This window comes from Rhinoderma darwinii, chromosome 12 (assembly GCF_050947455.1).
Source record: "Rhinoderma darwinii isolate aRhiDar2 chromosome 12, aRhiDar2.hap1, whole genome shotgun sequence".
Classification (NCBI taxonomy): Eukaryota; Metazoa; Chordata; class Amphibia; order Anura; family Rhinodermatidae; genus Rhinoderma; species Rhinoderma darwinii.
In genome coordinates this window covers 71,792,974-71,820,302 of record NC_134698.1, presented here as the reverse complement: position 1 = coordinate 71,820,302, position 27,329 = coordinate 71,792,974, and the positions used below count along the sequence as shown (strand labels likewise).

The window sequence follows — 27,329 nt, the reverse complement described above, 5'->3', positions numbered from 1 at the left end:
AAACACCGCTATGACACCGCGGGGGGAGGGGGATGTCAGTATGGACTTTTTAAAATTAAATTTAACATTATTTTTTTTTTCAGATTTGCGATTCTTGTGGTGAAATCGCAACATTTGCTATCTGTTGTGGGTTTTACCTCCCCCATTGAATCCAATGGGGAAAACTGCAACAAAAGTGCAACGTTTCCGCAGCATAAATTGACATGCAAAAAAAACAAAAAACACCCCGATGGTCAATTTTTGAATGTTTATTACAGCAAGTTATTTCTGCGGCGTGCGGATGAGATTTGTTCCAGACTAATACGTTGCAGATTTTTCACGCAGAATTCCATTGCGGAAATTCTGCAGCTTTTGCGCTACGTGGGAACCCGGCCTAAGATTCCAAGAATGATTATATATCAGCAGATAATCTGCACAGACATTGCATATTTTTCGGCTCGTGTCTCCCGCCGCCAGAGCCTTCACCAATGTGAAGTTGAACCGTTATGTTATTCTTTTAATACCCCAAAGATAAGAGGTGCCAAGAGTACCTGGCAGCCACTCATCCACCACTTTTTCTAAATTGTCTATCAAAACAGCTTTCAGTCTACACTTTATTTTGGGGTTTATGGCACGTAATCTCCCGGGTGAAGTCAGGAGCCTAGTTGACTTCGATGATCCGGGAAACCACTGCGGCTCTGATCACATCACATCTGAACCGTCAGCCAGGCGGATACGTCAGTACTTTTGCCCCATGTACACCTCAGATAGAAGGTGCTGACGTTTGCCACTGTATAGGCATACAGTGGCATAGGTCGCCCGTAGGCTCCTAGGTTAAAAAAAAAAATGTAACCACGTAGTATACGCTTTTCCCGACAGACCCCTTTGGATACATTTGGCGTATATTCTGGGAGCTCAAAATGTGACATGAACATAGACTAAGGCCATGTTCACACGGTGGATTTTGTGTGGCAGGTCCCATCGCAAAATCTGCTGCGGAACTATTCTGGGAGGTTTGAGTAGGACGCTTGTTTTCCCTGCCAGCTGGAAGAAGAAAAAAAAACAGCTAGCGGGAAAAAGAAGCATCCAACTCCCATTGAAATGGGGACTAATTTTGCGACAAGATCTGCCGTGTGAACAGGGCCTAAAAGTGCATTTACAGGAGTAGTTTTTGGCCCATTTTTTCTGAGGTTTTCTTAAAAAATGGTGAGTTTTTTACAAAAATTATACGATTTTGCCATGGTTTACGTTTTAATCTAATCTGCAATGACCAAGATCATCACTCAACAAGATTTCTGCACTCAAAAACACAAACATCTTACAGTATCCCTAGCACAAAAGTAGCAGAGCGGGGTTGGTCTTTTCACACAACTCATGCTGATCTTCCGATGTGTTATCTATGGATTTACATAGGACTGCAGGTAAACCTACCCCATAACCAAAACTCCAAATCAAAAACACAAAAAGCAGCCTCAATGACAAATTCAGCTCTGCTACATTGTTAGATCTATTTATGTGCACTGATCTGGCAGGGATTGAGTTAAAGCGCAGTTGACAGCGCTCCCCCCCCCCCACCTGACAGAGAGCATGTGTCCGTGTATTCGCCTCTCCCCTCCCTCAAGGACTTCCTGCACGCCTCCTCTGAAGCTCAGCTTTTAAAAGCAGCTGCTGAGAGACAGCAACACTCAGCGCTGGTGAAGTCTGAGTACTGGTAGTGGCAGGGGAGGAAAGGAGGGTATACGCCACCCTTGTTGTGTTCAGGGCACTGCCACCGACTTCTTCCCACTAAAAAAGTGAACACAACTTTTTCTTGACCACGGTTGGTTCAGCCGCTCCGCAGTGCTGCATTCTGGGTAAACCAAGCTATTTCGACTCTTGTTGAGTTTTGAATGGTAAAGTCTCGTTTACGGCTCTTACCCAGTCACTATCGTAGCTCCACCGCCGCCACCACCACCACCATCATCATTCTAGGGGTAGGTCGTATTTTAAAGCACGGCTTTGTATCCCAAATATTCTAAGCTCGAGATAGAAAGTTTCTAGACTGGATTCCACGGAGAAGACTTCTCTCCAGTATAGTTCTGGATTTTAGATAAAAATGCAACGTGAAGGATGTAGGATGAGCGGTGGGTTGCCGGAGCCCGCTGCGGCCGGGATGATCACCTTGGATGACTTGGACAACATGACGGACGAGCTGGGTTCCGACTCGGCGTATAACAGCAATGGAAGCATCGAGGAAGAAGCCGAACCCATGGAAGATGGAGAACAAGACCGGCTACTCAACTACTGGCAAACCGTGGCAAGAGGACATGAAGTGGAGGTGCCAAATGGTAAGAACCACGGTCTAGAATCATTATCTATCCAATAATAACAGGATTCTGGTTTCTAATAGATCCCCAAAAGCCACCGACCGATAGATATTAGACCGACCCGTAGACCGACCCGTAGACCGATATCAGACCGACCCGTAGACAGATATCAGACCGACCCGTAGACAGATATCAGACCGATCGATATCAGACCGATAGATATCAGACCGATAGATAGCTTACTTAAACACAATTTCAGGCTGGGACGTATAGCTTTAGTCATTCTGGGCTTCCTGGTTCATGAATAGAATGCTAAAATTACAGTGAAGACTGACACAGGTAGAGCAGTTGGTGGTATGTAGCTCTGCGTAACATTGCAGATTTATAGATCAGTCAAGGTCTGTGGAAGGCTAGGTGACGGCATCCGGACACTAGAATGGATGGTTAACCATTTGACACCCAGGACCTGTTATCCATTTGAGATAACTTGGAAATGACTGAAGAAAGAGACTTCATACAAAACGAGGGGGTAAAAACTTCAAATAATAAAGTACAAAGACAAACCACCTGTTACATAAACTTAGTGAGAATTACAAATCTAAAAATAATATCCAACGTTTCCTAATAATTGAATCATATTTTGGCCTCTTAAGATCTTTTCAGTAGGATTTTAAGGATTTAAAGAGACACTAACCCTAAAGTCTACCCAATTTGTTGTGCAATTGAATGCAATCTATTGTACCTTGTTATAGGCCATTCAGGGTGACTAATGTTCTTCAATCTGGGTACACCAAGAGGAAGGCCAGAAAAGTTTAAAAAAAAACAAACAACTTTTGCCACAAAAACGGGAAAAAAAAAAATCTTGTTCCTTTCCTAGCAAAATGTCTTATGTACACAGACCTCACACCAACTTTCCGATAACTTGCTAATACACTTTGTATATCAATTCCTCACCGTGGTCAAGCTCTCTTCTTGCTGTCAGTGAATGGGAACACTCTTATTTACAATCAAAGGCTGAAAACCGTAAAGACCAAATACTTCTCCCAGCTGAGGTTTTGCTTCAGTGTATCCAGCCTAGACAATCCTCTGTGAGCCAAAGAGTTTAAACTCCAAAGGGATACATTTTACCCGCACTGATACATTGCAGCAAACAATCAGCACAGTAGAGAGATTTGTGCTGCTGTGTTCGGCTCACAGAGGAGTGGATACATTGTAACTGTGAGCAGGACTAGGACAGGACCAGCTTTGAGGTTGTGGATGTAAACAAGAAAGTTTCCATTCAATGACAGCATGAAGAGATCTGGAAAATGATGGAGAATTGAAACCAAAGAATATTAGAAAGTCGCAGAACGTTTCATATAAGACTGGAAGACCCCTTTAATTTTGCAGCTCGTCCACAGAGTCGATGTACGGAGACGCGCGTGTAAACAGAGACTTCCTTGTCCATACGGAGCAGTCCTAAGATCTTGGTTCGGGTGTTTAGCAAGTTGTGGACAATTCCTTTAATTATAGGGACGTCTTTGTGATTAAGACATTCATTATATGATGGTCATACACCTTCGATAGCTGTCGAATCATTATTCGGCAGACCTCTATTCCTCTTGACCCCCGTACATGTGCATGCTCAGCCGAGGGTGCATGTGTTCTCAATGGGGAGGGGGGGAATAAGTAGCTGCCAGACTTCTCTGGCAGCCGCTTATCTCCTGCGGTAACAAAGGATCGGGCATGTTGAATTTTCTTCTTGCAAAGTCTGACTACACATTAAACTGGTCAGCAGATTCGGACAACGTTCTTCTTGTGTATGGGAACTCTTGATGTGAAATAGGGGGAACTCTTATCTGGGCTCTAGTACAGTGGTCAGTCCTGAAACTACAACTCCCAGCATGCCCTGACAGCCTTCAGCAGATGGAGACCACTGCTCTAGTATGAAAAAAGTATTTGGCTTATTATGTATATCTCCAGGGCCAGCATAGAATCAACCCCCCCCCCCCCCCCCGTTACACTTAAGTCTATTAACAAAGGATTTACATCATAGAGCTTATTCACTCCACGCGGCGTCCATGACCAAAAGTGACAACCGACCGGCTAGTGACGAGGAAGACTAAAGCCGCTCGTCTTCGGTCTAAATTTACCCAATAGCGGGGGCACCTATAGGTTCTGGCTGTTGTGATGGTCCTAGATGTTAAGATTCTTCCCTAGTCCAATATCCTCACTCCCCTTCATATCATACTCAAGAGGCATAGGAAGCTGAGATACAAGGAGCTGTTTGGAAGAGTTTTTTAGTGGTCTATGTACCTGCCTGTGACATTGAGAGAAAGAAAAGGGGTCACTGGTAATTTTTTTTCCCCCTTACATAACAGAAGCTCTGTAAGATCAAGAAAAATAATCTGCTTGACCCCGCAAAGCCAAGGAAGGAATCACCAGTGCCCACCAAGGTCCCTGACAAACAATCTCAGCTCCCTGATCTCCATGGGTGTGACATGGTAGAACAGCATGGCAGTCAAACCTAAACTTTCAGGTAGAGTGCCACTTTATGCAATATGTATTGACTAGATTTCAATGCCAGCACATTGGTTACCATGGGATTGGTGATAGTGGATGAATGGTCTGTGTGTCTATGGGCAGCAGTACAAACAGAGTTGGACATGGGCATGTATAAAGTGGCAACCCAATCCAGGAGGCACCAAGACCTTATATGAGACATGGGGAGACGTGCATCTACTGGCACCATCAGTCGCGACGTGCACATCAGCTCCCTGACTCCTGAGGTTTGCCATCCCTCCTTATAATCCCTTGTAATAATGATACTTGCGCTACGCGGCGATAGGTCAGGAGATTAAATCCTCTTCCCAGATTTACAGGAGATTACACGGAGATGATGGACATTAAAAGAAGTAGAAAACCGGAATAGTACAAAGCGTAGAAGCAGCCAAGGACACGTCCTACAGGGGACAAAGTTATACAAAGCCACAATTATTCCAAAGAACACATTTTCTTCTGAGGGACTACAACTCTCAGCATGGACGTAGTATCGCTGCTTTGAGTTAGGGTTATACATGTGAGGTAGGAAGAGGGGGTTGTCACTTGTCATCTCCCCCCTTTGGGGCTCTAGAGCAAAATGTCTTGTCATTTGCAAGTGTAAACGACCGTGTGCCGAAATCCTTCCTCTTCTGACACGTCTGTAGTTGGAATCTCTTATTCACAGGGCACAAATCCACTGAAGACCCGTTACATCTGTTCACATCTGCGTCGGAGGCTCCGTTAGGGGCCTCCGTTGCAGATCCGATAGAAATTACCGGAAACAATAGCGCGGCACCGCGGAGTACCCCAACAGATAGATGACGGAACTCAAAGTCAACCGGCTCCTTCGGCCGCCGGTGGTGTCAGTGTTGCAGCGGATGCAGTCCGTCCGGCATTCCCATGTTCTGCTCCTCTGACGGAGCAGAACAGAATGCCCTGACACAGATGTGAACAGGGATTTACTGAGACATATCAGAAAATGCCAAGAGAGGTTTAAAAAGGTAAACTTTCCCTTTAAGGGGGTTCTAGGACTTCAGACATTTAGCATATAGCCACGGGATATTTCATACAGGTCTGATAAATACCGGTCCCTGTTTAGGACTTGCAACTATATCAACAGGGGTCACCCAACTCACTTGGTGAATCGGCAGCTTGCCACCGCTTCCAGGCGAGAGGTGGCAAAGCAGAATGAAGTGTTATGTCCCCTTTAATGAGTGGGCAGGCAGCTGTTCCTGGTACTGCAGCTCAGTCCTATTCACATGAATGGGATTGAACTGCAGTTGTAAACCATGAAGAGGACGCAGCGCCGTGGCCCCTCCATTCTGCTGATCGCCTTAATACCCCACCGATCAAAGATCGATGACTAGGAAAGGCTATCGATTCCTGGAAATCCATTTTAAATCAGCGGCTGAGCTGCTAATATTTACACATATGTGAACCTCCAGGAATATTCAAATAACTGAAGATATGCGAGACAGTAGCAATACGAAAAAGGCAAAATGGCGAGCTTTCAAGAAAATCAATCAAGAGGCTGGTACCGATGATGTCATAAGACACTCCGAACCCCCAGCCAACCATAGATCAGATGAGAACATTTCGATTTATGGAAAGATCTTTCCACTGCTGGAACGGCTAATGACTATCTTACTATCTTTAGATGGTCAAGGAGGCTTCAAGTGGTTCTGCACGTGTAAATGGGAGTTGTAGTACTATAAATCAAAGCTGTGAAGACCGAACCATTAGTGATGAAGCTTCAACAGCTCTTAAGACACGAGGGCTGGTTTGGGCGGCCGTCATCGCATCGCTATATTGTGAATGAGTGGAATTTTTAGCTGGTCTATCTCGGAAAGACAACATCAATATGTGATTGACTACGACCTCACGGACGCTACCCCCCCCCCCCCCCCCCCCCGTTATCAGAAATCACTGGCATGCTCATAGTTCCCTGCCCGATCACCTGGCAAATACGGGTCAGCCATATATTACGCATATAAAGCAGGTGGGTGACCACATCTTAATGCGCCACGGACCAGATCTTAATGCGCCACGGACCAGATCTTAATGCGCCACGGACCAGATCTTAATGCGCCACGGACCACATCTTAATGCGCCACGGACCACATCTTAATGCGCCACGGACCACATCTTAATGCGCCACGGACCACATCTTAATGCGCCACGGACAACATCTTAATACGCCATGGACCACATCTTAATACGCCATGACCACATCAGGACCCTCAGTGCAGCGTTGAATAATTGGGCCACCGTCTACATGTCTCTAGGGTGGAGACCGTTCTATTATCTCCACGGGGAACGTGACCAAGCCTACTGGAGAGCGAATAAGTCTAACACGGTCCTATATATAGCCAGTCTAGCACCGTCTGGTCAATGCCGGCTTCTAACCCAGCGTTCCCCCTGCCTCTCCATTAGTATATGTATTATAGGACGCCGTACGCATGGGGTATTTAGAATAGAACGCTTTTCCGTCACGTGGCTTCTACATGTTTGCAAATTTTGTTACCCACTGTTATTTCTGCTGCGTGACTGAGCTATTACCCAGAAGGAGCAGGGACTTTGCTCAGTGTATTCAGGCCAGCGACTCAGTCTGGACTTGTGTACTCAGCGCAGCGCTTGCCAGAGGTCTTGTCCTGCGAGACGAGGTTTTTAGGACCACAACTATGGTAATAAAAGCAAAGCCCTACTAATAGACACAACTCCGCTCACTCCGCCGTTTCCCATAGATATTTATAAAGCGGCAGCAGAGCCGCTGCTCCATACTACTCCTGCTCACTGTGGCTATGCTGGCGAGGATGAATGTGGTCGCGGGTCCCTGATGGGGTCAGTATGGATAGGTGATAAATTGTTGTAGCGACAGGCACGGTGCCACCTCTTGCTGGCAGCCATAGTGCCCCCTTACCTCCAATGTAATTTCTGACAGCAGATCATAGCTGTGGGCCTTATTTTCTGGCCTCTGAAAATGCCCAGAAAGTCACACCCCTAAGGGGAGGGCAGAGTACGACACCATTGAATTCACCGGCCAAATTATTATTTATTTTTTTTAGCCCAGAACATGGCTGCCACACAGGCATCCTCCAGTGCATTATTAGTGTCCTACGAAAAATGACCTAAGGGACTGTTCACATCAGTGTTCGAGTTCCGTTCGACCCTTCCGTTGGAGGAACCGATCAAACGGAAAGCCGAACAGAAACCATAGCTTCCATTTGCATTACCATGGATTTCAATGGTAATGCTTCCGATGCAGTTGGTTTCCGTTCCGTAAAGTTTCCTTTTTTTTTTTAGCGGAAACAATAGTGTAGTCAATGGTAATGCAAACGGAAGCTATGGTTTCCGTTCATCGGTTCCTCTGACGGAAAGGTCGAACGGAACCGATGAGCGGAAGCCCGACGCGGATGTGAACAGGCCCTAAGGCTGGGTTCACACTGTTTTTTTGCAGGAGGAAAATCTGCCTCAAAATTCAGTTCGCCGATTTTCACTGCGTTTTTTTCCAGCGGCCATTGAGCGCCACAGGCATAAAACGCCTTGAAATACGCTTTCTCTGCCTCCCATTGAGGTCAATGGGAGGTCAGAGGCTTAAACGCCCGAAGATAGGGCATGTCCCTTCTTTTTCCCGCAAGCCGATTTTTCCGCTCGCTGAAATCAATGGGAGGCATTTTCGGACGTTTTTTAGCGCGTTTTCCCAAGCGGTTTCCGCTTCAAAAAACGCAGTGTGAACTGGCCCTAAGGAACATTCTTTGAACTATTTCTTTAAATAATAATAAAAAAACTATATAACCATAAAAAGCGAATACGGGAGACAGTTTTCGCTGCACGTTCCTCAGCCGCATGTGTGTATCGGGCCTTTGCGAGCCTTTAGTATAAACACTGCTGATTCATCCATGCAGAGACTTCTCCAGCCTTGTCAGTTCAGCTGTGAGCGTGCAGTGCAGATAACATACTTGGTTGATGTCATGGAGTTCAGGCAGCGACCTTGGATGTTGACCCTGTAGCCGTAAACCATTCAAGGCCCTGAATTAGGAGCCCAGGAGCTGCTTCATGTGTCAGCTGCTACAATAAGAGGATTTGAGAAAATCACAGAAAATCTCTTTGCCGTGTTATAAATTGAACAATGAACTGCAATCCTGCCCTTATTTCTATATGGAACTTACCGTTTTATCGGTTGAGTTCTCTGTGGAATTAGAAATACATTAAAGACTCAAACCTGCTAATGTCCTACAGGTGAGGCAGAGATTGGTGCTGAGCACACACGGACTAGAAATGGGAGTAAATCCTTGAAGAGTAAAGTAATCTGGTACAGAGACCGCATGGGTTCCAGATTATCCAAAACTCTGGATTATTGGAAGGTCATAGATTCCTTATTCCCCTACAAGTAGCCTTGAGATAACAATCCAATAATCTAGAACAATATCCTGGCATCCATCTGGGTGAGAGAGAGCGCGCGAGAGAGAGAGAGAGAGCGAGAGAGAGAGCGAGCGAGAGAGCGAGAGAGCGAGAGAGAGAGCGCGAGAGAGCGAGCGAGAGAGCGAGAGAGCGAGAGAGAGCGAGCGAGAGAGCGAGAGAGAGAGCGCGAGTGAGTGAGAGAGAAAGCGCGAGTGAGTGAGAGAGAAAGCGCGAGTGAGTGAGAGAGAAAGCGCGAGTGAGTGAGAGAGAAAGCGCGAGTGAGTGAGAGAGAAAGCGCGAGTGAGTGAGGTGAGAGAAAGCGCGAGTGAGTGAGGTGAGAGAGAGAGAGCGCGAGTGAGTGAGATGAGAGAGAGCGCGAGTGAGTGAGGTGAGAGAGCGCGAGTGAGTGAGGTGAGAGAGCGCGAGTGAGAGGTGAGAGAGAGTGAGTGAGGTGAGAGCGAGAGAGCGCGTGTGTGTGTGTGTGTGTGTGTGTGTGTGTGTGTGTGTGTGTGTGCGCGAGCGAGCGAGAGAGCGAGAGAGCGAGAGAGAGAGCGCGAGAGAGCGAGCGAGAGAGCGAGAGAGCGAGAGAGAGCGAGCGAGAGAGCTAGAGAGAGAGCGCGAGTGAGTGAGAGAGAAAGCGCGAGTGAGTGAGAGAGAAAGCGCGAGTGAGTGAGAGAGAAAGCGCGAGTGAGTGAGAGAGAAAGCGCGAGTGAGTGAGAGAGAAAGCGCGAGTGAGTGAGGTGAGAGAAAGCGCGAGTGAGTGAGGTGAGAGAAAGCGCGAGTGAGTGAGGTGAGAGAGAGAGAGCGCGAGTGAGTGAGATGAGAGAGAGCGCGAGTGAGTGAGGTGAGAGAGCGCGAGTGAGTGAGGTGAGAGAGCGCGAGTGAGAGGTGAGAGAGAGTGAGTGAGGTGAGAGCGAGAGAGCGCGTGTGTGTGTGTGTGTGTGTGTGTGTGTGTGTGTGTGTGTGTGTGCGCGAGCGAGCGTATGTGGGAGCGTGTATGTGTGAATGTGTGCGAGAGTAAAAGTACGCACGAGAGAGAGAGAGAGAGAGAGAGAGAGAGAGAGAGAGAGAGAGAGAGAGAGAGTGTGAGAGATAGTGAGTGAGTGAGTGAGTGAGTGCGCATGTGAGAGAGAATGAGTATGTGTATATTTTTTAAAACAAGGTGAATCGATTTAAACCGCTACAACTGTGCAGAGTGGATGCAGCCCTCTAACCATTAATATGGCAATTTGCCGAGTGCGTCACTCATACGTCAAACGGAACTGGAAAGACAAAAATTAACAAAAGTCTTTAAGTGTCTGTCTTCACTGTGCTTCAATGTAACAAGAGGTGGGAGGGGGTCCGCAGCAGACAGGGGATATAACCCCGACTGTATAGTAGATTCTTTATTCAGAACAGTCACAAGATTTGACAGCGGAGTACCACTAATACAAGGATCCCTTGTGTCTTACAATTCAGTAATGGAAGTTTACATTGAACAGATGTAGTAGATCTGAGTTTGTCATTTGGCATGGCACATTATTATTCGTTATCTATGGCTCTAAACAATAGTAATGGTGATCTTTATTTCGAGATCAAACACAATGCAGCCCTTAAACCAATTCAGCTCTGCTATATCTGTACGTGCTGTCTGTCATGTTATACCGCCATGCACAGCTGTGTGAATAGAATATATCCAACGTAGACAAGTAACACAAACTTCACTACAGCCGTATGACAGGGGCACATACACAGCCTAATGCATATCTGCTAACTACATACCTAAACCTATGACAACCAATCAATTATTTACACTGCTTACCATAGCGCTTCAGGTATCAACTTCTTAACCCTTTTGGTTCCAACTCATTACACTTGTCCACTGGATTCATCAAAATTAGACCAATATGATAGGTTACAATCTGCGTACAGCTCTACCCGAAGAGGGATCCACCAAAAAAAAGCTAAAATGGGATTCCCGTTGTAATTATTCATCAATCAAATGAATCATTTACTGGAGTGCTAGTTCTCCCCGAATGATGATTGTTGCCTAGCAACAGGCACTGCGACATTCAGGTGTCTACTCTCGTGGCCAGCATTACGTTGGATTGGTACATTTCTGTTGGAGGACCCCAAATACAGCGCTCACACGCTACCAGCATACGGCGCCCATATACTGCCGGTATACGGCGCCCATATACTGCCGGCATGCGCGGCCCATATACTGCCGGCATGCGCCGCCCATATACTGCCGGCATGCGCCGCCCATATACTGCCGGCATGCGCCGCCCATATACTGCCGGCATGCGCCGCCCATATACTGCCGGCATGCGCCGCCCATATACTGCCGGCATACGCCGCCCATATACTTCCGGCATACGCCGCCCAAATACTGCCGGCATACGCCGCCCATATACTGCCGGCATAGGCCGCCCATATACTGCCGGCATGCGCCGCCCATATACTGCCGGCATACGCCGCCCATATACTTCCGGCATACGCCGCCCATATACTGCCGGCATACGCCGCCCATATACTGCCGGCATAGGCCGCCCATATACTGCCGGCATACGCCGCCCATATACTGCCGGCATATTCCGATGAAGCACACCCAGATTGATCAATTCGGTTTACTCTGAATTTACTTTATAAATACCATATACCAATAGACTACTCTGTGGGACGCAAGTAGGAATGACTTCCACCTCCTGCATTTATCCATACACAACAATTGAGTGAGGAACTAAAAAACATCCTAGAGAGGGATATAAAAACCCACTGTAGATACTCACAGAAATCTTAGGATGGATAAGTTCTTAATTACTAGTAACCCCCTTTGGTTGAGCGATCCAGAAAATAATATAAAACCAAGGGAGGGAAAAAGAAGAACAAAAAAGGGAACATTGTTCAATACAGAATGTGAGGCGAGTAGGTAGGGTCCGGAGAAGAAGGTACATCCATTAATGACCAAGCCTCGGAAGGGCCACCATCTCGTTTAGTGAGCATGGGGATTCCTCAGAGGAGGTCACCCACTAACACAAGTGCGAGACCCCTCTCACAAATAGGATTGTGTCTACTGCAGCCATTGGTGACCAATCTTTTGTCTAGTGCTTTAGTTGACCACCAGGAACACCGTTTCCCGTGAAGCCTTTGACCATAACTTTGGCCTTAAACTCAAAGCAGATGGGGGGGGGGGAGCCAAGCCCAAAAAGAGTCAAGATCTTGCCTAAAGAGCTTTGGGATCGGTCAAATCCTTCTGGTGAGGACACGCACTAATACAAAGGCGAGACCCACTCACAAATTTGTGTGTGTGTATCGTAAATATGGGGACAAAATCTATTTGTCCCTGATATAGATCACAAGACATTTCTCCATGAAGCCCGTTATTCTAGCCTTAAAGAACTCTAGACAGATGGTGGTAGTTCTCCATGGCTTACCTACTCGTGCCACCAGAAACCAAAAAAGGAGAGGAGTTTTTGGATTAGTATAGGGACAAGGGAGACCATCTCGGTGTGCCACACCCCCACAAACAGTCATTAATTATTTTGTCTATTAGAGGGATGGTCCACTTTTATTGAAGCAGGTGCCCCTGCAAATAGCCAAACTGAAGCATTACCCAGTGCCCATTGAAAATAATGGACAGTCATAAGACAGTAAACCACCTTGCTGGGCCGAATAGAGTAGGCTTCCAGTGTGTCTCAATCCTCCACATCAAATTACCCCCAAGACTATGATCATACACTGTGCTGCCTATAGATAGCACAGTACCCCGTAAAGACACAGCAGGTACCCCCCGGGGTACACATAGCATAGGTTGAGTACCTAGGGTTTAGGCGGCTTCCACAATTGACTGTACTCGTCCTATTAGGTGCCCCTTTTTTACGGATTTTATTTCTCCAAGCGATTGGCATCGGTCCGTGGCTGACAGGAGTGGTGAAACGTGTAAATAAAGGATTACGAAGCTGGGAAGAGGTTAATTTCTGTGAATCAGATGAAACTCGCTGGTTATTAGGCGGCACTTAATGCCGACATGACCTGAATATCTCAATGAGATTAGCAGCGCTCAGTCTTAGGATGTTCCTGGCAGTGGCTGGAGGCAAAACGAATACCGCGTGAGGTTTATCCAATGTCCACAGTCTAAAGAACGCGTAAAAAACACACAAACTATAGAACTACACAATACGTATTAAGTTAACAAAAGTTTTTCCGGCTCACATTTCCATTATTGTTTCGAGGCGACAAAAATATTTAAAGCTATAAGAGAACCGAGAAAGCCAAAGATCTACATTACGTTACTGGTCACCTTCTTGCCACCGTTTCTTTCAGGTGTTAAAAAAAAAACGACAGCATGGGTGACAACCGTAATGCCCGCTTCTACCAACTAGTGCTACAGATCCTGCATGGTGTAACCGGGACATATCCAAATATATTGAAATTCTTTTTTCACATTATTTTAGAGATGGCAGAACCAATTCAACAGTTAACAAGGAACAGTCGGTCAGAGGAGCGGCAGAGGGTGCCCTTCCTGCTATTGAGCTGCAAAGAAAAGGTACAATTATTTGTGTTTTTCATTTTATTGGCAAATAAAAAAAAGGGTCCTAAGAAGGGTCCTCCCATAGACTATAACAGAGTACTAAGAACATGTGTGGTTAACGCCCACCCGTTTCTTTTTACAAGGTTGGGTTTCGTTGGTCTCAAGGAGTTCAACGGACCATCATCCTCGCGAGATCCAGAGTTCAGACCACCAACAATTAGACTTTTATGGCACCTTCAGAAAAAAAAATATATATAACCCTCAAAAGGGATTTTCTCATCAGATCCAGCGGACTTTGCCGGGGAAGCCCTTGCCAGACGTTCAGTATTACATGGCGGCCATTTAGAAGAATAGCCGTCCTTGTAGTTCACAGATGTCTCGAGTCTGCCAGAGCTGGAGCCGTTCGGGACCCCCTATAGGCGTTGTTAGAATAAATCCTATAAAGTAGTATCTGACGCTAGATGCCCTTTACATGGTGTTCATTTCCTTTATAGGCTGTGTGTTTTTGTAAGTTTTGGTAGATAAACTCCAATGTATTGCTACGTCCTAGCCGGGTAGGGGGGGGTGGGGTGGCAATGTGGGTGTCGGCTGTAGGTTACAGCCGACACTTCACAGTAATGAGCGGGATCGAGCGCAATCCCGCTAGTTTAACCCATTAAATGCCACGGTCAATAGCGTTTGAGACATTTAAATCGTTAGAGAGTGGGGGACGACACCCTCTAACAGCTCATCGCCCCCCCCCCCCCCCACGATGCAATCGCAGGGTGGCGATGATTGCTATGGCAGCCTGGGGGCCTAATGAAGACCCCCAGGTCCGCAATCTTTGTGCTCCTATTAATAGAAGACGATATACTGCAATACATTAGTATTGCAGTGCGATCCATCGATCGTTGGTTAAAGTCCCCTAGAACTAATAAAAACGGAAAAATCAGTTAAAGTTGTTGTTTTTGTATGTACAAAAAGTAAAAAAATAAAAATAAAAAACAAATTTCCTATTTTCCCCCCAAAGAATTTAAAAAAAATAAACAAACATAATTGGTATCGCCGCATCCGTAAAAGTGTGAACTATTACAATATATCATTATTTAACCCACATGGTGTGCGCCGTTAAACCGCCAGATTCGCTATTTTCTGGTCACCTCATCTCCCACAATAAAATGGAATAAAAAGTCATCAAAACCACGCATGTACCCCAAAATGGCAGCATTAAAGACTGCAGCTTATCCCGCAAAAAATAAAACCGAAAAAAAAAAGAAAAAAAATTTATGGCTCACACAATTTGGCGACAAAATTTAATTGTATTTTTCAGTTAGTTTTTCCTTGTAAAAGTAGTATCGCCGTAAATCGTATTGACCCGCAGAATAAAGTTAACATGTTGTTTTGATTGCACAGTGAATCCCGTAAAAATGAAGTGCAAAAAACAATGGATGGAACGCTGTTTTTTTGTTTTTTTTTCTACCCCACAAATAATGGTTTCCCCGTTTCCTAGTACATTATATGGTACAATAAACGGTGCTATGCAAAACTGCAACTCGTCCCGCAAAGATCAAGCCCTCATAGGACTATATCGACCGAAATTTGAAAAGTTACGGCTTATGGAAGGTGGGGAGGAAAAAGTGTAATTGAATATCTGAAAAATGGCTGCGACGGGAAGGGGGTTAAAAAAGCAACACAAACGCAGTGTGTGAACGCAGCCATATAGTCTGGGCCTGCTCAGTCGTTTCCGCCTTCCGGTTGAGAATTTGGAGATTCCTTTGTACCCACTTTGATTTCCCCAATCTTCTTTCTCCATACGTTCGCCTGCTGGATATTATAAATGAACTTCTCCTACTTCTCTATTCTTTCGAACGTTACTCTTCAAATGCTCTTAAATTGGTTAGCGAGAAATCCACCATCTCTCCGGTCCATATTATACAAAGGCTTGACCGTAGAAACCATAGTAAAATATGAGAAGGTCTGATGGATATGGTTGTCCTATATTCTAGGACTAACGTCCACATAATTTGTTCAACCCAGTCGTAATATAACCCTGGTATACGGTGACCTTTCTTTGTTCTGGCATCGATCGGACAAGATGGTGCCGTATTTATTCGATATTCTAGACTATTGGAAGGTCATAGAAGAGGGAGGTGTGCGGGTATAAATTGTGAATGCGAGAAAACTTGTTTTATAATTTTTTTTCACCATTATTATTCATAAAAATGCAATAAAAATTTTTTTATTTCAAGTATTTTGCGGCACGGTTTATGTACTTTGCATAAGAATCTCTGAGCAGGAAATCAGATTATCCCAATCTCTAATGCCGGGCTGAGTGCTTGCCTTGTTTTCCTAGGCAGGAACATAGGTCAAGTGACAGGGGCCCCGCTAAATAAATATTATTGCATGGCTGTGCTCCGTGTATTTTACCTTTAAAGGGACACTGCCACCTAAATATAGGAAATACACACTGGGCCTCATTTATTGAAACTGGTGCAGACAAAAAGTAAGTGAGCTTGCCACAGCAGCCAGACCACAACGATCAGTGGTTTTGTGTAATACATTAATTTCCCCTTCATAAATAAAACTCATAATTCCTTACAAACAGCCATGTAAACAAGCCCAAATGCGGTAAAGCAAAAGTTTTGTGTTGTGATAATAGTTTTTGGAACACAATCACATGATCACAGAGTGCTCAATTTCTCTGCAGCGCCACCCCAGGGGAAATTAGGCATTACACGGTGCCCATTCATATCAATATATTGCCTGTCTAATGTAGGATAGGATAGGACCTCCAGAGCGAGAGACGCTCTTTATTGACCTTCTCCACTTTGGCCAAGAGATGAGATTCCTGAATAAGAACCCCCTCAGAATTCACTAATCGGGTGTATGAAAGTTTTTGTGTTGTTTTTTAAAACTGGACAATTCCTTTCATTTAAAGAGGTCTGTCTTTGAACATAAATGACCCTAAGAGTGGCACAGAAAGTAGCTATGTAGCCTATAGCAACAAACTAGATTAAAACCTTCAAGAAAAACAGGCGATGGTCAATGGTCCCCACAAATTTGATTGGATAGTATTTTCTGTCCCATAGTGAATGATCTAAAATATATAACATTTTCAGGACCGTTCAAAAAGCCGAAAAAAACTAATTAAAATCCATCCGTACTCTAGTACAAGGCTAATACAACCAGAAACTACAAATACAAAATCAGGAACAACCTTCTCTTACGTCCACCATCCAGGCCTTCAGCTGATCATCACAGGTCCGGCTCTTGGGACCCTCAATCAGCTGTTGACGCCAGAGTATACGAAGGGTACAAATGAATGGCCCACCATGTAATACGTGGACAAGACGGGGCCGTTAGAGTTGGAGCCGCTCTTAATTTTCAATCATGGGGGGGTGGTCCAGAGCAGGCGATGACGTCCTACTGGGGCTTATGGAAAGGATTTGTTTTGAGGAGAAGTGCGGGTGAAGTGCGGTCCCATTCATTTCTATGGGCCCATGCACACGACCGTGGTTTCCATAGTTCGTGCATTGCCCAGGATACAGATGAATTTGCAGGCGGCCCGCGGGTGACACTCCGCGGCAGTCCGAGCCGAAAATCACGGCCGTGCACATCACTACGGTCCGCTTTCATAAGATGTGAATATATGCGTCAATTTAACGTTTGGTGTCTTTCTGGCAGTGTGGAGAAGTTGTGTATGAGAAAAGACAGTATGGAAAAGCTAAATGGGCCTGTATCAAGATGAACGAAGAGCGATACGAACAGAGTATATGCCTGGGGTTCATGAAGCTCATGAGATACATCTGCGAACAGAACTCCTCAGGTAAGACATTGCCTACCGATAAGCTCGTTGACTGACCCGCAATAACTCAATCAGCTCTTGATCACGCAAGGCAACCAAAAGCTTTGTAGGTCTATATTGGGGGTTCCATTCCTCATATTTGCTTAAACAGGTTGTATGAAATTTATTTTTTCCCCGAAACAGCGCCACCTTTGTCCATGGTTTGTGTCTATAATTGTAGCTCAGCCCTATTGAAGTAAATGGGGCTAAGTTGCAATACCCAACATAACCCACCGACAAGAGTGGCGCTGTTACTGAAAGAAAGCATCCCTGCGGGATCTTCACAGGGCATTTTATAGAGGTCTGATCGATGTGGGTCCGACACCTATGTCAAGAACAGGGGTCCTACGACCTCTGTCCCTCCTGGTGAGGTGGTCGTCTGCAGAGGAGTCCTGGTGGAGAATGAATGGAAAAGGTGGCGGTGCAAAGTGGTTTCCATAACTTCTATAGAAGTGAATAGGGAGAAACGTGGCCACTGCTCCATTAATTCTCTGTCTGCGGGGGACAACACACCACTCACATCTATCACGCCATAAACGTCTGATTGGAATACCCCCTAATGGTAGGAAAACACACAGCGTAAACCCTGCGGATTTTCCGCAATGAATTAATTGCGGAAAATCCTCAGCTTATTACATTAGCAGCAGTGTGGGTGAGATTTCAGCAAATCTCGTCCCCACACTGCGGAAAAATGCAGCCGAAAAAAACCACACATAAATTGACCTGCGGTGCAGTTTCTTCAGCTGAGGCGTGTCAATTACTAATCGCAACTCTTCTGTTGCGGGTTTTCCCATTGAATTCAATGGGGTGCTTAAACCCGTAACAAAGTGGCGTGTGTTGCGATATTTGCGGCGGAATCACAGTGATCCTGCCGGAAAAATAGCAAGAAAAAAAAATAATTTAAGTTATACTTACCCAGAGTTCCCGGCTTCTTCTCCAGCCCGGCCTCCCTGGAGGACGTTGCGGGCCATGTGACCGCTGCAGCCAATCACAGGGTGCAGCGGTCACATGGCCTGCAACCTCATCCAGGGAGGACGGAGAGGACGTCAGAGGGAGGGGATAAGTATGTGCGATAATTTACGCAACGGAATTTCCGCCCACATTGTGGCGTGGGTTTTTGGATGGCATTCCCTGCGGTGTTCAGGGCAGATACAGCATGATGCAGTGTATCCGCCCTGAATACTCAGTGTGTGTTTCTACCCTGAAGGTAAACTTGTTCATAAACTTATTAATCTACTGGTAGCTTAGACATCAACAAAGGGCCAATATTGTCCCTAGAGCTCAATTAATCCATACACAATCTATAAATGGCGGATTACACCAAGGTGATTAGACACTAGGAAAAAATTTCAACGCAAATTCTTTTGAATTACAAAATCGATCATTTATTTTTAATTAAATTTTCCCACATTCAAAAAGAGCCCACCATGAATCAGTCCTTTCTCGAAATTCCAAAAATTTGCATCTCTTCTGTGAATGTAGCAATTGAGAACTGAACAATATTCCCAACATCTCTTTACCATGTCCATGCTGAATTCTTTTGTTCCTAGGTTCATACCTGGGTATGACCATCCCAATTCTGACAACAGTGCACACTGATGAAGCAAGAACCGGACTCACGCGCTCCGTGACGGTGGCTTATTATATCCCAAACCATCTTCAAGATTATCCACCTGAACCAACAGACGAGGAAATCATCATTGAGGAATGGCCGGCTACAGTCGTCTTCTCCAGGTAACATTTATCGTTCTACCTCGGAGTTCTAAGGTTGTTGGAATAATATATTTAACATGCAGACAAAAAATATATATATAAATCTTCGAAACCTTACGCAAATACTTGAGTGCGATTTATTTATTTTTTTTCAGTACTGGGTTAAACGGTATGGCCTAAAGTTCAAATCTCGCTTTAATGATTCCATGAAAAATTTCTAGGTAATTCGCCAACCACATCTGCGCAAAAAAAAACAAACACCTGCCCATCTAACAAATCTGGTTTAAAACTATACACAATCACATTTTTGACCAGTCTATGAGAGTCAAGCGTAAAGACGGTCACAAACGTTTCAGTATTTAGAAAAAAAAAAAAAAATTTAAAAAAAAATAATCCACGAATATCTCCAACATTCCCAAATGTCATGATTGCCCAATTACGGACATACACGGATACTAGAATACACATCTGAAAAACTTTCAAAAACATTCAAAAAGATTTTGATTGATAGTATCCCACCGGTTTACTGTCAGAGTACACAACCATCATCATGAAGACTCGTTAATAATCTACTGTATGAAAAACTGCTATACCCATCGCGATCTTACCTCAAAAGATGGTAGAAACGTCTAACTCAAACCCCAGAAGTTTTAAAGGGGCTCGCTAACGCTAAGAAGATCATTCCATTCCTTGACCCATAAATAGATACTAATAATAATATGCTGTATACGATTATCGCTATAAAGGCTTGCTATATACATCTATGGTAAGCTAATGCACACGACCGTAGTTTTGCGGCCGCATACTATACAATTGTAGATAGTATAAAACACATGCTTTCCTATGGTCCGATGCGCGCCACCGTGGTGTCCGCGGTCCATGCATTGCTCGAAGCCCAGACCGCAAAAAACATAGAACATGTCATTATATGGTCCGCATTTTGAAATGAATGCACATCGTGTGTGCACCGTCCGTGATCTCAGAGGGCGCGCAGATGACTCCGCGGCCCGTCCATGCCGTAATCACGGACCACAGCTACGGTTGTGTGCAGGAGGCCTTAGGTTGTATTCTCACGCGCGGAATGGTACGGACAGTGCCGCAAGGCCGATTACCATGTGGGAAAAGTGGTCTTACAGCAATTTTGCAGTACAGTTTTTGGCAGAGCGGCTCGTACAAGAGAAACACATCGAAACCATGGGGGCATACCTGTACAAGCCATACGTTAAAAAAAACAAAACGCATCGCACAACTGCGGTATAAACCACTGCAGTTTCGGAATTGGCAGTAAAGCATGTGCGGTTTTGCAATTGCCCGTGCAGCACACTCCCGATGCCATCCGTCACGCGAGGATACACTCTTAGGGCCAGTTCACACAGTTTTTTGACACATTTTACGTGGATACCGCGTCGGAAACCGCGCCAAAAAAAATGACCGAAAATGCCTCCCATTGATTTCAATGGGAAGCGGAGGCGTTTTTTTCCCGCGAGCAGAAAAACCAGCTTGCGGGAAAAAGAAGGGACATGCCCTATTTTCGGGCGTTTACGCCACTGACATCAATGGGAGGCAGAGAAAGCGTATTTCGCAGCGTTTTATGCCCGTGGCGCTCAATGGCCACGGGCGAAAATCGGCATGCAGGCAGACCAAAATCTGAATGGAATTTTGAGGCAGATTTTCCTCCTGCAAAAAAACTCTGTGTGAACCCAGCCTTAGAAAGACAGTAAAACCCAACTCAACAAGGCGCCGTTACCAGAAGTTTTTGAAAACAGTTCAACGTTTTCTTCTCATAAGCCATAAAAAAATAATAAATACGAAAAAAGGATGTTGGTGCAGAGAACATTAGCAAAGTTTTGAAGCACTTAAACCTGTGCAATCTGCTTACACGAAGAAAAATAAATGAGCTCTTATTAACTCGGGGGGGAGGGGTGAGCGAAGCACAAAACAACTTACGGCAGTGCTAGTCTTCCCGTGGACGTTCATGAAAAACCTTCACTTGGTATATTTAGAGGACTTTTTATGTACACGTGATGAATTAAATATATAAAGCCTCAAGATAAAAAGAAGAAAAAAAAAAAATACAAAAAGATTCATTTTCTGCTCTACAAAAAGGAGTTTAATCCCTTTTCGACAACACCACTCCAAGTCCTTGACGGCCACTAAGTCTTCTAATTCCTAAATTCTATATTCTGTACAAAAAATAGAAGAACAAGCACTAATAGTTTTCAACCCATATAGCCGGCATGGGGTCATTCCATGTGGCTTGATTTTTTCCGAGAACAAGCCAGACGTGATTAGCACGCTCTTCGCGGACAATCCACTTTCCCTGATCTTATAGGATGACCGTTTTCATATTTCAGACAATTATTGGGTTTCAATAAGACAAGAGTCCAAGTGACCTGACACGAAGAACTTCTATTCATGGTTTTATAACCATGAACAAAAACACCTTGGTTAAAAGAAAAAAAAAAAAAAAAAAGTAATAAAATGCATAAAGGGAACGTCTTGGCCAGAGTTGGTAATAAGAGGGGCATCGGCGATGTATAATAACGCCAGAGGTTGTATATTTACAACATTTAACAGATCCATACCTAAATAAAAAAAGAGTGATAGCATACTGAATGCTTTTATCCCCTCCTGAATTTAATCAGATCGTGTGGACGCCATTAAATGGCTTCCAACTACTCTCGAAAAACCTTCAAATGTAATAGACATCCCACTCGACATAAAGCAATACAAAAAAAATGACCCACCTAATTTATTTAGTTTCTCACATCATTTATTTCCTTTAACGGCACAAGCTTCTCCGCAGCCAGGAGTAGAGTACGTGAGCTGGTCTACCCAATACTGCTATCAAAGACCAATTTCAACCTCAAGGAGTTGCCTGGTTTAGAAAACCCATTCCAAATACCCTTTTGGAGCACCGGCCCTCCATCCATTAACTGGAGCAGAGATCGGCTACAAAGAGTCACCGGAGAATCTGACACATGCATGCATTACATAGACAGTCCATGGATTCCAAAGGGTACCATGCAATACTACTTTTCCCCTGTGGTAGTGCTGCAGTGGAAAGGAGCATGGATGATCCGTTCCTGAAGGACAACCCCTTAACTTGACATTATAGAGTCACACTCTCTATGGTTTCTAAATAGTACCACATGCCTAACCAATGAATATTAGACCTGGTGGCAATAAAGGGACAACTGTATGGGCACCAAAAAATTGCTCCTGTAGGATTTTTCACTGTATTTCCCCCATATAAAACCTACTGGCCCGAGCTTGAACTGAACAAAAAATAGTCCTGTCAATGGAGGTTACGTTTTTTAGTGGGATCATTCAACAATCGAATATGTATGGATTCTACTTAACGCCTTTAGGAGGTCGATTATTGGTTATTAGGTTTTCGTATGGCCACCTTTACCAATGAGATCTGTAATCGGCGACGCACAAGCAGAGCATTGAATGACGCTAATGTTTCCCACATAGTTGTTGTAGAAAGCCGAGCGGTGGAGTAAAAGTCTTTTATGTAATCTGAATAACCATATTAGAGAGCGGGCAGAAGCAGCAGACTATCAGATGACGGTCTTGTGATCAACACAGAATCTGAGGCGAGAGCGGTTTCTTCTGGTTTCAGCGTTTTTGGATCTTTCCTTCCTCAGACATAGTCTTGTCATCATGCCAAGTTATAATCGGCAGTAAGTTAAAAAAAAAAAAAAGTCTCTAAGAGTCTGAGGAGTCCTCATGCGGAGCCTTTGTAGAAATACCTTGGTCTCCGATATCAGTAACCTTTAATTAAAAATGTTTTACAATTATTTTATCATATGGGCAAACGCTCTTAAAAGTGGATTTCCAGTAGTCGGCACCCTTCACAGTTCAGAGGAGAAGTTGGCCCCACACGTCCTTCCAAGTCTACTAGAGCCATTGCTTAAAGTGCAGCTCCGGAGAGTTGGCCCGTACACATTAGATGAATGTTGGCCGAACTAACCTACCGATATTGGTGGGGACTGGCCAACTATCTAATGTGTATTGGGGTGTCCTAACTCTCCCTCCCCCCCCCCCCAGACAGAAGATATTTGGAAAAAGACAAATTGGGCATGTTGGATTTCAACAGACCCGATCCTTTATTGCAGAAGAGGAGAAGTCGCTGCCAGGGGAGTCTGACTCACTCCCCTCATTAAAAAAACACATGCAGGCTCGGCCGAGGAATTGTGAGGAACAGCTCTTGGCCGAACAAATATACGGCCACCTCAATTTCTCATCTTGAGTCCGCCATTTTGAAGATCTATGGTGTCCCTCTTCTATGCCGAACATGGCCACATTGGAGATACCTCTCCCTGCAAAATAAAGTATAATCCAACAGTGGAAGACATTTCTATAGGAGTCTTTTGGGCATGCCATGTAGATGGTGATTGGTAATTAAGTGTTGGGATTCTAAAACCTAAGACTTAGGCGCTTCTCCCAATGCTTAACTTTAGCTATTTACCCAACTGTAAAAGGTAACTTTCATTAAAGAGGACCTGTCACTAGGTCATGTAAGTTGAACTGGTTTACTGACCTAACACCACCCTCCCTATATGCTAATTTTCTGTAGTTGCCCAACGGGGAAGATCTGGCTTCCCTGCCTCTGATGCTGACCAATCAGAGCGAGGCAGCTTGAGGGTTGATCACGCCCTACTGGCTAACTACAGCAAATTAGCATATAGGGAGCCAACACAACAGTGGGCCAGATCTCTGGAATGGGAGGGTCCAGGAAAAAAAGAAAACCAGTGCTGCAATCAGTGATACAGCGCTATTCAGGTCAGTAAACCAGTTCAACGTATATGACCTAGTGACAGGTCCTCTGTAAGCCAGTCATGTTCACACCATGGTGACTCGGAGGCTAGTACTGCTGCAGATACGTAGCTAGGCTGTTCTTCACCTGGGGCAAAGACTTAATTTGTTGTCCTAGATCTAAATATCCTAGTTAGAGCAGAGAGGCGTGTTGGTGCCCCCTCTGGCACCCAGGACACATGCCCCCCCCATCTGGCACCCAGGACACATGCCCCCCCCATCTGGCACCCAGGACACATGCCCCCCCCCCATCTGGCACCCAGGACACATGCCCCCCCCCATCTGGCACCCAGGACACATGCCCCCCCATCTGGCACCCAGGACACATGCCCCCCCATCTGGCACCCAGGACACATGCCCCCCCATCTGGCACCCAGGACACATGCCCCCCCATCTGGCACCCAGGACACATGCCCCCCCTCTGGCACCCAGGACACATGCCCCCCCTCTGGCACCCAGGACACATGCCCCCCCTCTGGCACCCAGGACACATGCCCCCCCTCTGGCACCCAGGACACACGCCCCTGCTGCCTTGTAGCACAGGAGTAATCGGTTTGAATGGGGCCACACTCGAAAAACATACTGAGAGATTAATTGACGTTCTGGTGTATTCACCTGATACGGAAACTGTATATAGGGCTTAGGGTGGAACTAATAGAAAATATATCAATACCATATTCTCTCATTACAGAGCATTTACTGGAGCTACCAACGAAGGGTCAATTATGAATGAAATTTCCTCGCTGGCCGAACTATTAGAGTCCCCGGACCTGTGCTCACAAGACACATTTATCATTGCGGGATACACAAATCCAGCAGCAGCAAACAGACGGAACGAAATCTGGTTCTTGCAGAGGCCTTAAACTTTGCAGAGGTGAAGCATGCGTCTGAGCCAGTGAACGACGGTGGTCCCCAATGGACATGGTCATAATGTGAAACAAGAAGCCTGGTCATTGTGGGCCAGCACGGAGCGGTACAGGTAGCGTTCTCTGGTGTGCCGCATACGTACATGTACAGACTTACCTACAGTAGTCGATCAGGTTTGATTAATATGTCGCTTAGATTGGAATTAAACCCAGAGAAGGGTTGTTATGGTCACTGCTCATTCGCTTCGGTCATTAATCCTCTGCTCCAGGTTCAATATAACATGAAGAATAAGATGCGTCTATGTCTAAAGGATGTTTTATCTCCTAGCGAACGATGATGAAGCACATCCCATTATTTAGAAAGGAGTCACGTAACAGCGAGGTAGGTTGGTCAGGAGCTGGACGCGATAATGGCTGCCAGGTTCCAGCAACATTAAAGGCAGTCTGTCGAAAAGCGTCAGGGCCAACTCTGATCCATGAAGCTCCCGATGGTGGCCACAGAGAGGATGAACCCACCAATACGTAATAGTTACAGCCGTTATCTTCTCATTCATGGCGATAGTTATACTAAGAATGCTTCTTCTTTTCTGGTACCCCCTTACCCAACCATTGGTGTCACCATTGGTCTGGATAAGGGGGGTGGTCTTATCCAAAGCGGTGGTCTTTCACAGCCCTACTCTCGTGAAAACAGTACTTTACAGTAAAGGACGACTCAAGGACTCAGACTTTCTGGGGGTGGAAATGGTCTAATTTATTTTTCAGAAACAGTGCCACTCTTGGGCTGTATACGGTACTGCAGCTCACCCTCATTCCAGTGAGCTGCAATACCCGACATGGACTAAAGTGGCGCTGTTTCTAGAAATAAAACCAGACCGCTTTTGTTTGTTTTTTAATGCTGGACAACGCCACCGTACAGTATATCCATCTCCTACATATAATAAAGGCATGAACTACGTGTGGAAAAGAATAAGAATTGTCCGATAGGTCTTTATTGTCCAAGGCCACCATATATTGCTACGGTCACTCGGATATTTTAATCGCCAATTTTTCTTGCATTGCCCAATAAAACCAGCTTTAAGTAGCCTCCGAAGGGTTAAGATTAATTTGTCAATGGGAAAGTCGCTAGAGAGAACAGTAGATCTAAAAATGTACGCCGTGTCCTTCTTTCTTCTTGCACAAAACGAAAAAATAGTGGAGAACACCGCAGTCCGCCCCAACCCGGCCTGAAAAGGCTGAAACCAGGGAACAATAGACGCATTCAGGGTGATCAGTAGAAGTGAATATTACTATTGCAGGACGCACAATGTTACTTCTTCACCGGTGTCACTAGTTTATTACGCACCATTCTTACTACGTGGCACATTCTATTAGCCCTTTTATGGCCCGTACTGTGAATATTTTTGTACGTACAAGTCATTTGTGTGGTTTAGGACCTTCCCTGGAGACAAGCGGATTGTGGAGGGTCTCAGAAAAGGTATCCTCCAAATTAGCGGATATTGCCAGGGCAGCCATAATGTAAATTCTTTACATGCCAGCCTACAAAATCAATGGGCAGCCATTAAAGTCACTGGACTCTTGACGATTCACCAAAGCAGACAGCCCCACTAGCATCAGTTATGGAAAATAGGGAGTAGTCCGCACCTCAAGATGTTCTAGTCAGGGGTTATTCAAACAAAAATGTCTGCTTTCTTCCAGAAACAGCGCCACACCTGACTATGGGTTGTGTCCGGTATTGCAGCTAAACTCTATTGAAGTGAATACCACACAAAACCTGTGGAGAGGTGTGGCACTGTTTTTGGAAGAAAGCGAAAACGAATTATCGCAGGTCAACCGGGACACATTAAGGTCAGGCAGTGATAGCAGCGATTTTAGCCCAACAAAATTTGCCATGATGCCCTAGCCCAAGAGATAGAAGAAATGTGAGGTCTAAGTCCTGCCAAGCTTCCTCACCCCTTCACTGCCATGAGGAGATATTCTGGCTTGATCATGGGTAATCTGAGACAGACTGGTTGCTAGGGACAACCTCAATAAAAAAAAAAAAAAAAGACTGGTTGCTATGCAGTGTATCCAGAGCAACCAGCCCATTCTGCTCAAAGCTGGATCAGCACTGTCCATACAGCAAGAGAAGGGGAAAAGCAATTTGGCAGCAGTCACGCCATGTCATTCCCCATCTCAGCCGGCATTATTAATCAGATTTTTCTAAGAAATAAAAATATACGGATTGAAAAACATATATAAAAAAATATTATTTTTTTTTATTTGTGCTACATATATTTTAGTAACTGCCGTTCGCAAATCCTATATGTGAATAGACTGTGGATTCTTTATTCTGGACCGACTGCCGGTTCTTGTCGCTTTAAATAAAGAATATACTTTGCACTGTA

At 45.1% G+C, this 27,329-nt stretch overlaps 2 protein-coding genes across 4 annotated transcripts in view; one reads left to right on the top strand and one right to left on the bottom strand.

The window, feature by feature from the left end:
- FANCM (FA complementation group M) overlaps nt 1-27,329 on the bottom strand; it is a 73,275-nt gene that overhangs the window by 38,471 nt on the left and 7,475 nt on the right. The gene's annotated exons all lie outside the window — the stretch shown is intronic.
- On the top strand, nt 1,648-27,329 carry LOC142664702 (heme-binding protein 1-like). The gene is made up of 5 exons (XM_075843961.1): nt 1,648-2,306; nt 13,643-13,734; nt 17,383-17,524; nt 19,093-19,276; nt 24,771-27,329. Exons 1-5 carry the CDS (start codon nt 2,075-2,077, stop codon nt 24,940-24,942), a joined length of 822 nt encoding a protein of 273 aa, XP_075700076.1. The 5' UTR covers nt 1,648-2,074; the 3' UTR covers nt 24,943-27,329.

Excerpts from the sequence above, each read along its gene's own strand:
- LOC142664702 (XM_075843961.1), top strand. The coding sequence starts at position 2,075 with ATGCAACGTGAAGGATGTAGGATGAGCGGTGGGTTGCCGGAGCCCGCT. Across the intron at positions 2,307-13,642 it reads TGAAGTGGAGGTGCCAAATG|AGATGGCAGAACCAATTCAA; the intron begins GTAAGAACCACG and ends ACATTATTTTAG. Across the intron at positions 17,525-19,092 it reads CTGCGAACAGAACTCCTCAG|GTTCATACCTGGGTATGACC; the intron begins GTAAGACATTGC and ends TTTTGTTCCTAG.